General features: G+C 39.0%; 1 protein-coding gene and 1 long non-coding RNA gene across 21 annotated transcripts in view; one reads left to right on the top strand and one right to left on the bottom strand.

Annotated features, from left to right (window-relative positions):
• Positions 1–12,955, top strand: part of STRBP (spermatid perinuclear RNA binding protein) — a 63,534-nt gene that overhangs the window by 9,625 nt on the left and 40,954 nt on the right. For all 9 annotated transcript variants that reach the window (XM_090121582.1, XM_090121579.1, XM_090121583.1 and 6 more), the window contains exon 2: positions 10,018–10,185. In XM_090121582.1, coding sequence (XP_089977708.1) covers positions 10,183–10,185 — 3 coding nt within the window. In that variant the 5' untranslated portion in view covers positions 10,018–10,182. The remainder of the gene's footprint in view (positions 1–10,017; positions 10,186–12,955) is intronic.
• LOC149915469 (uncharacterized) overlaps positions 1,075–12,955 on the bottom strand; it is a 61,135-nt gene continuing 49,254 nt past the window's right edge. For 8 of the 12 annotated variants that reach the window (XR_016458968.1, XR_016458963.1, XR_016458974.1 and 5 more), the window contains 2 exons: positions 7,616–8,530; positions 1,075–4,150 (listed from right to left, as the gene is read on the bottom strand). This is a non-coding gene — a long non-coding RNA (uncharacterized LOC149915469). Of the gene's footprint in view, positions 4,744–6,457; positions 8,531–12,955 lie in introns of those variants that run through there. The other 4 variants (XR_016458967.1, XR_016458972.1, XR_016458969.1 and 1 more) reach the window with 3 other exon arrangements.

The raw sequence follows: 12,955 nt of genomic DNA, 5'->3' as shown, positions 1-12,955 counted from the left end.
TGAATGCCTTTTGAGAAGCTACATTTTTTTCTTGTCTAGTAGGTCTCAGTATGTCTCTTGGTCTTTAAATGCATGCATCATTTTTTTCTCACTCTATTTTCTATCCCAGATAAGGGACACTTAAGGGAGAGGATATAACACTTTTGGTAAAGAAAAACTGCATTGAGATATGGTGCTGTGAGCTCAAAAATCTCCTCACCCATGCCCCTGGAATAGGGGACTATCCTACCAGGTGATACTGGTATGTCATCTATTGCTATTTTGAATGTAAATTGGCATCAGAATCTTGAAGAAACCATTGAAGAAAAAATTCAATGGCCAAATGCTTCCATGTGTTGAAAAGCAGTTGCCTGTCAGTGCATCACCTTCACATGTGGTTTTTCCAGGTGACAAAAACAGGCCAGTAATTAAAAAAAAAATAAAAAGCAGCAGTTGTTTTTTTCCCCTCCTTTTCCCAGCAGTGGTGCTGGAAGAGGAATTTGGAGAGCCTTTGAGAGCAGGAGTCAATAGTGAAAAAATTCTTAGAAGTTTCATCTTTGGCAGAGTTTCTATGTTAGGAGCTGGTAACAGATCTGAGAAATAAACATGATACACTGATAGGTTTTAACTACTGACTTTCAAGTTATTTTTGGAGGGCTTATGCAGTGAAGCCATAAATGTTTGTCCATTCTCAGAAGAAGCAGCATTTATAAGCAATAACTGAAAATCTAAGAGTTAAACTCCCTAGAACTGGGAAAAGTTCTACGTATTTGCAGTTATCAGGGGACATCTTCTGGAGCTCAGTATCTGTGAGAAAGCAGGACAATGGCTCTTAAATAACAAGGAGTTTCTCTGCAGCTTGTGTCTAATGTTAATACTGACTTGGACTCCAAATTGTGGAGTACGCCTGAAATTCAACATTCAAAGCCAAAACAATATGCTAGAACTTGGTTCCCAGAGAAAGAAGCTCAATGCTAAGGAGTGGACTGCTTTTGCACAGTGGGGCTGTGTGGCTTCTCCTCACCTTCCAGAATGGCACAGGTCCCTTACCAGTGTCCCGAAATGTTCTCATTTCGCTGGCTTCTGTTCTTCCTGAGAACAGACTCCATGCCTTGTGCTGACTAACAAAGGAGGACTCCACTGTGCTTGTTTTCAAAAGACATGAGGTCTCTGAGTCCATGTCCGTCTGACTTTCCAAAGAGTAGTGGTTAAAAAAATCTAATGTCTGAAAATAGGACGCATTCTGAATTAGATTCTTGAGTTTAATCTCACCATACTCATACAGAATTGCTAATATGAATCTCATGAATCTACAGGTAATTGTTGTCAAGCATTTACTGCGACCTTTTGCCAAGTTGGCCTTTGAAGGATGGCTCTGGTCCTATGAAGAAGAAATGGAATAGCAAAAGCAGCCAGCAGCAGTCTGTTAAAATTAAACTAAAAAGGTTTAAGTAAAAGCTGAGGGGTGAGGGTGGTGGCATATTCTGCAACTTAATGTGTATGGTAAATGGCAAATTAATTTATTTTCCAAGTCTTACCATAGATTTACAATGATATTAAGAAATTCACTTTAGACTTTGGTGGATGGAGTCTCTTCTAAATGGAAACTATCAAATTTATTCCTATTGTAGGGATTAGAAAAGTACTGTTTATGTTATGTATGAAAGTGCTGTGAAACTCTTGTGTGTACAGCTCAGTCTGATAGGTTTTGCTCTCTGTGGTAAAAGCACACTGAAACTTCATACTGCAAACGAAAGGGAAGAACTTACTACATTTTAGTCTTTGCTGTTAAATTGACCTGAGTATTACAGTATCCTATAGGTTAGCAGTGGGGCATTGGGTAGTTCTGTCTGTTTACCAGTAGATGGAGAAGTAACGACCTATATTTCTTTAGTTTGTAACCTCTGAGCTTTTTCATTCAATCAACTGTTCATGGTATTGCAAAAAACAAACAAACAAAACACAGCGTCTCTGCTGCCATTCAAAGATTGCAAATAAATTTGCAAGGATTGCCAGCTGCATCCACAAAACAGCTTGGTGACACCTGCATGCTCTGCTAAGTATCTAGTTCTGGTATTTAAGAATGAGATCAGAGTCTCCAAGTGCAATGTATTTTTCCCATGGTAAATGGAAAAAAAATTACCATAACCATATTTGAATTAATATAGTTACGTAAGTAGTGTTATTCAGCAAACTGTGCTTATGCTGCCATGGAGCTAACTTTGATTCCTCTATTAATTTTCGTAGTGACTTTTGAAGAAGAAAAACCACTGTACCTGTGATTTTTTTTCTCGGCACAAAAATAAATGAAATGTCTCTGTCAGTTGTCTGAAACCATGTGTTGAAAAGCATGATTTTTTTTCTTAACAGTTTTGCAGAGTAATAGCACAGAATATGATTTGGATTCCAGAAGAAACATGCTGGGTCAATTTAAAGTCTGCCAAGTTCTAATTTGCAATTTCTAGAAAACTTAAAGCAGAAACATCTGAGTGCCTGCAGAAGTCATCAGTCTAAATTTAACTCACAGATTTTGTCTCAGTAAAGCATGAAACTGTCTGGTAGTGTTTGTCCACTGAATTCCAGGCACTCACTGTTCTTTCACTGAGGTTCTGCATAGGTGGAAGAAGCTATTTAGACAATGTGAGAACCTGAAATTCTTTTAGCACTAAAATATGGTTTTTGACTGTAAAGACTGAGAAGGCTTTTTGTGCTCTCAAGATTAGAGTTCAGTGTTTGCTTCTCTCTGGTTCTTGTTCTCTTTGCCATATCCTTTAATAATGATGATGCTGTGACATGGGCACAGATTTATACAGATGGCTAAGCAGGTAAGAAAACCAGTAAGGCTGTCATGTGATGCAGCTGCATCAGAAATTCTGACTGATAGATGAAAGGTCACATGTATTGCTTCCCAGCTTAGCAGTAATGCTGTTAGTTTATAAAGTAGCTGTTTTTTATTCTGGTTTTGATCCTGTGCCCTGCAGTTTGAACTGTGCACTCCTACCCTGACACACTGTAGCTTTCCCAGCATGCCTTCTTTAAAAAAATAAAACCAGAAATCCCTTCACTATTGCTTTCAGGAATAGCAGGTTTCCTGTGATCAGGGGAAACTGAAACGTCTAGTTGCAAAATACAGTTAATGGCCCCAAATAAACAAACTGTTTTTCACCAGTCCTTCCCCTGACTGCAATTTCAAGTGTTACTTCTAGCAACTACAGTGTATGGAGGGAGCTTTGGGCAGAAAGTGAGTTGGTGGTGGTTGCTGTAAATCAATCTCCCTGCAAAGCCAAGAGCACTTTGAATGCTGCTGTTGATTCCGTGGTTTATTTGTTGCCTTTGGATGAAAAGTGGGTACACACCCTCTTTTACACTGGAGTTGCAACAGCTTGCTGTCATGCACCTGTGCTTCCTAACCTGGATGACATCTTACTGACCTCCACACATTTACTGAAACGCTGGTGCCTTTGGCTTGTGGCAGGCAGGTTGCCTACAAGACATTGGTGTTCACCATAGCCTTCTATTTTGTTGTTTAGACATGTATTGCTTTATGTTGAGAGAGCAAACTGAGACGGTAATTACATGATGGAGAGGAAACAGTGGTGAATGACACAGATTGAAGAACCACTGGTATATTTTATGCTGTTCTCAGTAAAGTGGTACATTAGAGATGGTATCGTTAGCTGTGAAGAGAGATTAAACAAATTCGTAGCACTTCATGAAATTTAAGGGAAGTGAACCAAAGCAACAAAGTTGTGCTTGTGTCCTTAAAATGACAGCCAGGTGAGGTTGGTGTATTTATGCTGATAACTCCTTGGGGTTTGTTTGTTTTTCCCCAGAAAATATGCTTTATTTGGATTTAATGTAGCTTCTCAAGTTCAAGATTAGTTACTTAGCTGTGTTTCTTTAGAAAACTAGAGGATGATGCTACAGATATTTCAGTATATAAAACTTTGATATTCTGTTATAAATAAGCAGTTAAGGAATTCAGTTCTCAACTCGGGAAATGCCAATGATGGCAGAAACTGAAAACAAAATCTCGTTTGGTCATCAGAGTGGAACTAGAAAGTGGTCAACTCTGATGGTAGATGTGTATTGGCAGAGAACAGAAGAGCTCTTTGCACAGCACTTGCAGACACTAATAGTCGTCTCTTCCAAATCCTTGTGAATCTTCTCTCTTGAAAAAAAAAAGAAAAATCAGTGAGGCAGCAAGACTGACATATCAAAAAATGCACTTAAGTGGAGAGTCATGAATGTTTAAACTGGCTGATGTGCATGCCATCCAGTGTGAATTTGCAATATTGGAAATGCCAGGTTCTTCATGTGTTGCCACTGGGGACATCAAGGAAGAAATTCTAGGGGAGAGGCTGATCCTGATACGTTGAAGGAAAAAGGTCTTCCTCTTTTACATGAGAATTTTAGAAACATTTTCTTCTGTGTTGGTGAGTGGTGACACGAAACTGACCTTTTGGAGTGCCCACGAAGTGTCTAGTGATACTTCACTGCAGTAAGCCTATGTGCTAAATGGTACCTGCAGAGACTGTCTTCTAGGAATCCAAACTGCATAGGTGTTTCCTATGATGATTAGGTGGTTTTGTCTTGAGAGGAACAAAATTTGTAGCTTAGGCTAGCCTGCGGTCAATGGGATATGAATCATAGCAGGAAGGAAACTGGGACACTGCAGCTTTTTGAGTTAAGTTGAAGGATGCTGGGGAAAGAATGTCCCAGTTCTTATCCTCTCCTTCACTGTGACTGCTTCCCACTATGGTTCTGGAGCAAAGAAAAACACATAGGTAAGGATGTGGACAGAAATGATATGGGGATGGAAAATGTCAAAGAGTTTGAAGGTCTACAGAACTGTGGTATTGAGATCAGAGAGCAAGGCATGGCTTAGGCAGTAGGAAGCCCAGCATGGTACCAAACTGCACCGTGTACTTGAGAAGGTAGAACAAGTGGTTCTGTTTTGGAGAATTTGATATCATTTCAGACCTAGATCTAGAAATTTGCTCAATTCATATCTGTCTCTGGGAAAACTGACAGATGAAGTCTTTTTAGTGTAATGTAATCCTTTTTATTAATTTAGTTAATTCTTCAACTGTAAATGAATGCAGTCTGTTTTGAAATTATTGTGACTTTTTTTTTTGAATGTTGATGTCAAATTATGACTGCTTCACCAACAGGTCTGTACTGCAAAGTAGCTCCAGGTTTCCAGTGTCCCGTTTAGCAAGAAGAGCAGGAATGCACGTGTTAGGTGCTGGAAGCTGGAAATCAGTTAAACGTTTCAGACATGGAGAGTCTAGTCATGGTTTCTGTCTAGTCTGAAGATGAATACTTTGCTATTATTTATTTATGTAGTATGTAATTGCGGGGTTTTTTTGTGTTGTTTTTTTTTTTTAAGACTGTGCCAAGAAGTTCTCCCTCTGTTATTTATGTATGTGTATATATTCTTATAGTGCTGTTTTACAGAAAGTTCTGTTCTGGATGTTACTGACAGGTTGAATGTTAATTAAGTTCATTGTACTTTGTGTTCATGTGTCAATTTGTTATTTAAGAGCCAGAAGTTCTCCCAGGAAGAATGACTTGGATGATTCTTCTATTCTGTTTATCAAATGAGTGCCTAACCTGTCTCTGGCAACCATAAATGTGGGGTGCTGGTGCTACCTACTCAGAAGAAATGTGAGCATGGGAGCCTCTTGTCAAACTTTTGTAAGAACCAAACAAGCAGGAGTGATACCCAGTCAGTATTTATTGTATGGAGGGTAGGAATGTCAGAGGAAGTACCTTTCCAGCTCTCAGCTGTAGTGTTGCTTTATAATTTTCTATCTGGCTGGAAAATTGCAGACTAAAGGCTAAGCCAGATGCAACTTTGCCAGGAACTTTGAAAACAATAAAACTCGTGTGGATGTACAGTCGCCAGGTGAAACTGGATGGATGCTGAGAATGTTGTTGCGAGCAATCTGAGTTTTAGTAAATACATATCCCAGTGTTATGGTTGCATTTCTTTACAGACTGCTTTTTGGTTGCAATTGGCAAGAGTTTCTCTTTTATGGTGATGGAGAATGAGGAAACCAGTTCTGTACAGCACACAGGGAATTTGCATTTAAAACAGCAAACATCTGCACAAAGGTACTCTGCAGGTTTCTCTGCCCTACGCTCCTCACAGGATCCTTTTGAATTGTATTTCTTATCTGTATCTACTGGTTTGTTGATACTTTTAACATGAGAGAAAACTATTTTGCTATTTCGCTGTCAGTTATTCTGACACTAATCAACTTTGCAGATCTTGTTTTGTTTGATGTCTGCGTACATCACAAAAAGAGTTGCTGAAAGAGTTCAATTATAATATCAGCATCTCTGCCAAATGTATTGAGCTGTTCTGAAAAGCAACTTGTCTTTTCTGACCCAGATACACAGTTTCCAACTGTGGGAGATGCTGCCAGAAAGACTCTTGGCAGGAGGCCAGCAATAAAATTATACTACAGAAAAAACCAGCATATTTTCAGCAGCACTATATACGGTGTGACGGAAAATTACCTGTCTCCTAGATGCAAAGCAGAAGTTAAAACAAAGTTGCAATTTAAAGCTACAGTCCTCTTATTATGATTTTTTGAAAGTATCAAAAAATGATACAAATCCCACTTTTTCTTACCTGTTCTGTGCAAATTTGAGTTATTTTTTGTTATTGTCTGACGCACCTCAGGCTGTTAGATGTTCGCTCATTTGCTATCAGCAACTGTAGTTGTCCTTGCTACTCTGTTAACAACTCAGAGGATATCAGGGTGGTGTATGTATGCTGTAAACGGAGCTCTTGTGAGCAGATGTTGGTGTAAGGGTAGATAATGAGGGTGGAGGTTATTTTTCCTTCAGATAAATATTTCTGGCCTGTGCCTTTTGCTGTAACATTCAAGACCAGTTTCTACACTGTAATAAATGGCATGGCATCTGTGCCTTTAACAGCAGCACACTGAAGTGAGAACATGGAGCACAGTGACCCCAGTTTCCTCCTCTGTTAAGCCATTTCTGCAGCGCTTCTGTTCAAGTACTGCTGTGTGCTGTGAGAGGCTCTCAAAACACCAGAGTAGTTCTGCATTCTAGAAGGTTACAGCTCTCAGGTTTGGATGTTATAACACTCTCCTTAAGGAAGGCAAGTACCTGTTTCTCCTGCTTTTCTCTGTGCTGTTCCCAAGCACCTGAAGGTACATAAGCATATTCATTATTTCTGGCTGTTTAAATGTCTCTCTTGGGAACAGAAGTGCCAGATGCAGGAATATGCCCTACTACAAAGGCCTCATCTGAAATTCTTTTCCTTGTTTGTCTTGCACCAAAGCATAAACTTCCTCTGTGAAGGATGGGATGTTTAATGGAAACACTGTTAGACTGTCATGGTGTTTCAATAACATTTCTACTGTGTCAAATCCCCAGTGACATTAAACCACACTGCAGGCTCTGCTCGACTGTTCCATAGCATGGTTGGGAGACAGCAAGTATTGGCCCTTTTTTTTACACTTTACGTGATACAGAGGTAAAGTGACTTTCTCAAGCTCACCACAGTCTTGTTATTGCTGGTAGCTTTTTCTAGAGTTTTGTTACAAGTGTAGGTGGAAACCCTTGCATAGGGCAACCACACAGAATATTACTGTACCTTTAGTCTGGACTTCAGCTGTTATTTCCATGAGCACACAGGGACAAGTATCCTGCTGTAATCTAGAAATAAAATGATTTTTTTTAGTTTTCCTTAATTCTGCATGTTTTCAAACATATTTTGTTCTCTATATTGCATCTGTATTTTTGTAGCAAACGTCCTATTTAGTGCTTTTATTGAAAATTTTCTCTTAAAGTTTGAACTATATTTGGTTTTCATTTCATTCTTGTGCGTGTTTCTCTGAAATATTCTTAGAATGTTAATTAGCATGACTTGCAGGTATGTTAGCTCCAGCTCATCACTCAGGAAGTTTTTTTAAACTTCAAGTTATTATGATAAAAGTACTGGTAGCAATATAAGTCCCTCTGTAATTCAACTATGTGTGCTCAGACCTCAGCCACTCATGGATGAGAGAAAGGGCAGGTAGAATCAAACTCATAAATATCTTCGTCCAGATCTATTGCATGTTGCTGAAACTTGAACCTCTTTTAAGATATGATGATTACGACTCTTTTAAAGCAGACTTCTGAGAGGTTTTGGTGATTTTGCTTCAACTGTCTAAATTATAGACTGAAAATGAATGTTTCACAGCTGCTCTGTATTTTCAAAGAACACTGAAAAGCACTGAATATATCTACAATTGCACCCTGGGGTATGGCTGTTTTCAGAACCTGTGAGGTAGATTGCAGGTTTGCCCTCTAGACAACAGTCTGCTTGCAGTTTTTCTGAAGCACCAGAATTTGCTCAGCCAGCTATCTTTGTCCATCTGCTTTCAATATACTGTATAAGCTGATAAGCAACAGCTTGCAGTAGACTTAGGAGGGAGTCCAGGCTGGGGTGTTGCTTGGAGTCTGGAGATGTCGTGCTGGGTACATGCTAAAGTCAGCAACACATTCCAGTGTCTTCTGCTTTGATCTGCCAAATTACAAAGAAGAGAGCAAACTGAAAATGTGAAGTGCTGGAGTCACAGGAAGAAGGATTATGTGAAGGTGGTTCTCTCTTCAAACTGAATCCATCTAATTTGAAAGAGATGATCTAGAAACATGTCTGATAAGCTTGCCATCTGCTGACTCTAAAGCATATTAATTACTATTATTATTATTATTATGACTATTATAGAAAAAGCTAAGTAAAAATACCTCATAAAGAGTCTGGTTCTAGAGATGGTGAAAAGCTATTAAGTTTGAATGAGCTTATGACTAGCTCATGTACTAAGTCGTGCTGAAGCAGTAATGTTGGTGCTTGCTTGTGCTTCCAGCTGTCCCTGCTTGCCTCTCAAGATCACCTAAGGTAGGAATCTGGTCCCTTAAAGAATGTCTTATTTGATCACTTCTGGGAAGCAATATGGTAGTGTTAAGGTAACTTGGTACAATACATAGCCTTTGTGATAAGAAAAGAGGTCCTTCAGGGCTTTCATTAGCTTGCTTTTCCCAGCTATTTTTAGTATGAGCATCATCTCACCTGTCCCTGTGCTGCTGCCAAACTTGCTTTTAATCTCCAAAACCATCAGGATTTTTTGACAGGCAACATGCAACATACTGCTGGAGAAGTAAAGACTGACATACAGGAGAAAAGGAAAATATTTTGTGTATGTGTGTATGTGTGTCAACCTGCAGAAGTTTTGACTGGGTCTTCCAGTTACTTCAGAATGTTGCCAGAAAGCTGATGCAACAATATATACAATGAAAGGAAAACAGGAGCTTTCTCCAAGAACTAGTTCCAAGAACTATGCAGTAAGCTTATACTTTTCTCTCTAGCACTACCTGCTCTGTCATTCTCCTAGTTTAGTACAAGAGGGCTGCTCTAGAAGCTTTTTTAGCTGTTATGTACTGCAAAAAGCAGTGCAAGGGCAGAAAAAGCAGCATGAATGATTTCAGCGAAACGTGATCACAATTCTCATGTCTTCAGTTTATTATAATGTACATCTCTTTTTTTTAATAAGAAATTAGTTATTGCCACCTGAAGTACAGCAGCTGGCACATTCAGAATCAAAGGCTGCACAGAGGATTTCAGCTGCTAATTACTTTTTAATGATTAAATTAGTGTTAACAATAGCTATCTTTTCGAACTGGTTTCATATGGAATGTATTTGAGACTTTGGATTTCCGATTTTCCTCGCATCAGAAATGTAGATTGCCAGTTGGCTGACAGTGCACTGAGAGAAGCTCTGACTGGCATGGGAAAGCAGTTACATACGTGTGGGCACATCACATGAAGTTGATTCCTGTAGTGACATCTGCTATTGTTCTGGGAAGAATGATTTGGTAGCGCTTCTCTACTGTGAAGCCAGCTTGCTTTAGTCAGTGGTTTGACTTAGTGTTCTGCATTGAGCACTTATTGGAATTAACATGTTTCTTCTGGTTTCAAGTTGTTTTTCTCTCTTTTTTCTTTCCTTTTTGCAGGTGATTTACAAAAAGTAAGTCTTACAGCATCTTAGCTCTATGAACTCCTGATCTGTCAAGGGACTGAGAGGCTTATGAAGAAGTTCTGTCAAGCAAAACAGCTCTTAGCAAAGACAGCAAGGAGGAGGGAAAAGGAGAAAGAGAGAGCTGAAACAGTAACAAATCATGGTAGGTATCCCTGTCTTTCATAGGGTCACATTAATAATATTATCTGATGGTCTTGCATGGGATCTGATGAAACAAGCAAGGAGATATTCTGACCTTGCACTAAATTGGAGACAGTAGTGCATACTTTGAGCAAAGCAGACGAGGTTTGATATTTTATCAGCCATTTCAAACCAGAGAGTTGTGTTACATGAATTATTAAATGTGAATGAAAGGGACGCTCCTAAGTTTTTCTAATAAAACTAGCATTAGCAAGCTGTAGCAAATAGTGTGAGTGACCTTGAACTTGCAGATTGCATAACTGAATGCTGCTATTCCCCTTCCACTCCTTGCTCACAAAAGCAAGTGTGAAATTATTCATATTTTTGTACCCGTGTATGAAAAGCTGAATGCATGTGGTCCTATGTACTTTTCATTAAAAACATAGATGAGATGTAAGTAAAGGATATGCACCAAGTGTATTTAACTAAAAAAGGAGTCATTTCTAGTCAACCTGGTGCTGCTCCCAAATTGGGAACATCAGAGATGATTAACTTTTCAAGCTGTATAAATGTGAAGGACTGTGATGGTAAGATTCTGAAGATGTGTTCACAAAAGGACAGTAAACCTACCCAGTTCTGAAAAATACTGTGGAGAGCAGTTTAAGCATGCTGATAGATTGTAAGTCTTCTTAAGCGTTATTGCTGAGAGAAAGGAAATGAGAATAAATGTAGTAAATGTTAAATACGGTTCTCTAACACTTGTATAGCTGTGGTTGATGATAGCCAGAATGTATGTTTATATTTAAGTAACTATTTACACATATATATGACCCAAGACAAGATTTTTACCTGTTATAGGGCACAAAAGGAGGAAGAACACTTGACACAGCAGAGTTGTCAATATAAACTCATCTTTTGCTATTATTTTTGGCCTAAATTGTAATGAATAATTGATCTTGCCAGTGCTTATCTATTAGAAAAAGAACAGAAAAGTCTTCATATCTGAGTTAATAGTTGGTTGTTGTTTGACTGTTTTTCCTGATTGATATTTCATGATATTTGAGATGGTAGGGATGAATCAATAAATCCAGCTTGTCAATTTTCACTGCGGAACTGTAGCTTCTTTGTATACCCAAGCTGCAGATTAACCTCAAGAGGAACCTTCTGGAAATATTTTTGCAATCAGTGAAAAGGAGTAACACCAGACTCATTGCTGATGACTTTTTACTACTTGAACTGTCGTCGTGGGTAGGCATGAAGAAGTTAAGGAAGTAATTGTAGTGCTGACCTTTGAATGTAATAACCTAGGAAGCCATGACCTGTTGATTAACAAGTACTAGACCCAAAAGGCTTCCACATCCTTCACAGGCCCGTCTTGTGCTTGGACTTGATGATCTTCAAGGTCTTTTCCAACCTGAGCAGTTGTATGATTTTCTATGACCTGAAAAATGTGTGCTATTACAGAGTACATGCTGTTAACAAACCTACAAACTAGGGGTTAAAAACTAAAGCATTTGCAGTGTTTAGTGTGTAGGAGGACAAAGTTCTGGTTGATGATTCTAAGTTCCAGGGGGCTTTCAGTAGTGACTGGCATGTGTTTAGAGAATGTTCAGAGGTGTACTTGCTGGAGATCTGTGCTGTGCAGCTGGTCCAGGTCACTGTTTATATCATCTAAGTTTCAATTGGATAGACTGTAGCAAACTGTAACCTCTTGGCACAAGTTATTTAACCAGTTGATGTGTTTACCTCCTTCAGCAGTATTACTCAGGTCTTGAAGTTTCACTACAAACTCATCACATTTTTAAGAAATTATTTTTGCATTCCTTGCCAGCTTATCCCTATCCTCGTTTTCGTTCACACCTTTGTAAATCCCAATGCAGTTTGCTACGCTGCATTTAGTAATATGTAGTGTCTAAGACTTCGTCTGCAGCAGCAACAAAACGACAGAGGAGTGGCTATTTACTTGCTTTGTTCTAAAGGGGTTGTCATTGTCTCTAACAGAAATTGAGAACAGACAGCTGCACTCCATGCATCTAGAATATACAAAGTTGTATTTAGAGAGTTGTCTCCATATTATCCTTGTCAGCCCTCTGCTTTCATCCTGGGCTACTTATGTTCTGAATTTGCCTACTTTAAAATGTGGTTACCTTTTGGAATCAAGGTGCCTAGGCTTTTCCCTTTGCTTTGAGCTATCCAGCTACTGAAGCTTGAGACAAGTCAGAAAAGGTCACTGAAATTCAGATCTAAGTTCCTGCAGGTATTGCTGGGTAGGGTGTTTCTGTAAGTACTGTTACTCACAATTTGCATCTCCTTTATATGTAGGTGCTTTGGGCAAGATTGGGGTCTAAGTGTTCTTTCACTGACTTTGAAAACCTGATCTAAATTAACAAGCAAGTCAAAGAACAAGGGAAGTTAAAGACGTTTGAAAGTGAAATGAGTTGCCCAGGACCCAAGGGATGTACCTCCAGAGCACAATTAATCTCATCCTACTGTGGACATAAACATAAATTGTGCTCCAGATGTGCCAGTATTAGCAGCCAGTATTACTGGCCAGTAAAGGCTTTTAAGCATCTAATGCTAGGTGTCAAAAAGAAACCCCACCTTAAGCCTTATACATTTTCCAGTTTAATGCTGATTCCATGGTAGTCTTTGGTGTCTGTTTATCTCTCTGATAAGAAATCAGTCCTGCCAGATTGCAATACATGGTCATCATAAAACCTTTTCTTACACCTATCAGTGAGGACTGCCATTCAGGTAGTGTCTTTCTATTGATAATTGTATAATTTTGTTCT

The sequence above is a fragment of the Phasianus colchicus genome, chromosome 19 (genome assembly GCF_987193195.1).
Source record: "Phasianus colchicus chromosome 19, bPhaCol1.hap1.1, whole genome shotgun sequence".
NCBI classification, from domain to species: Eukaryota; Metazoa; Chordata; class Aves; order Galliformes; family Phasianidae; genus Phasianus; species Phasianus colchicus.
This window is presented reverse-complemented; position numbering and strand designations above follow the sequence as displayed.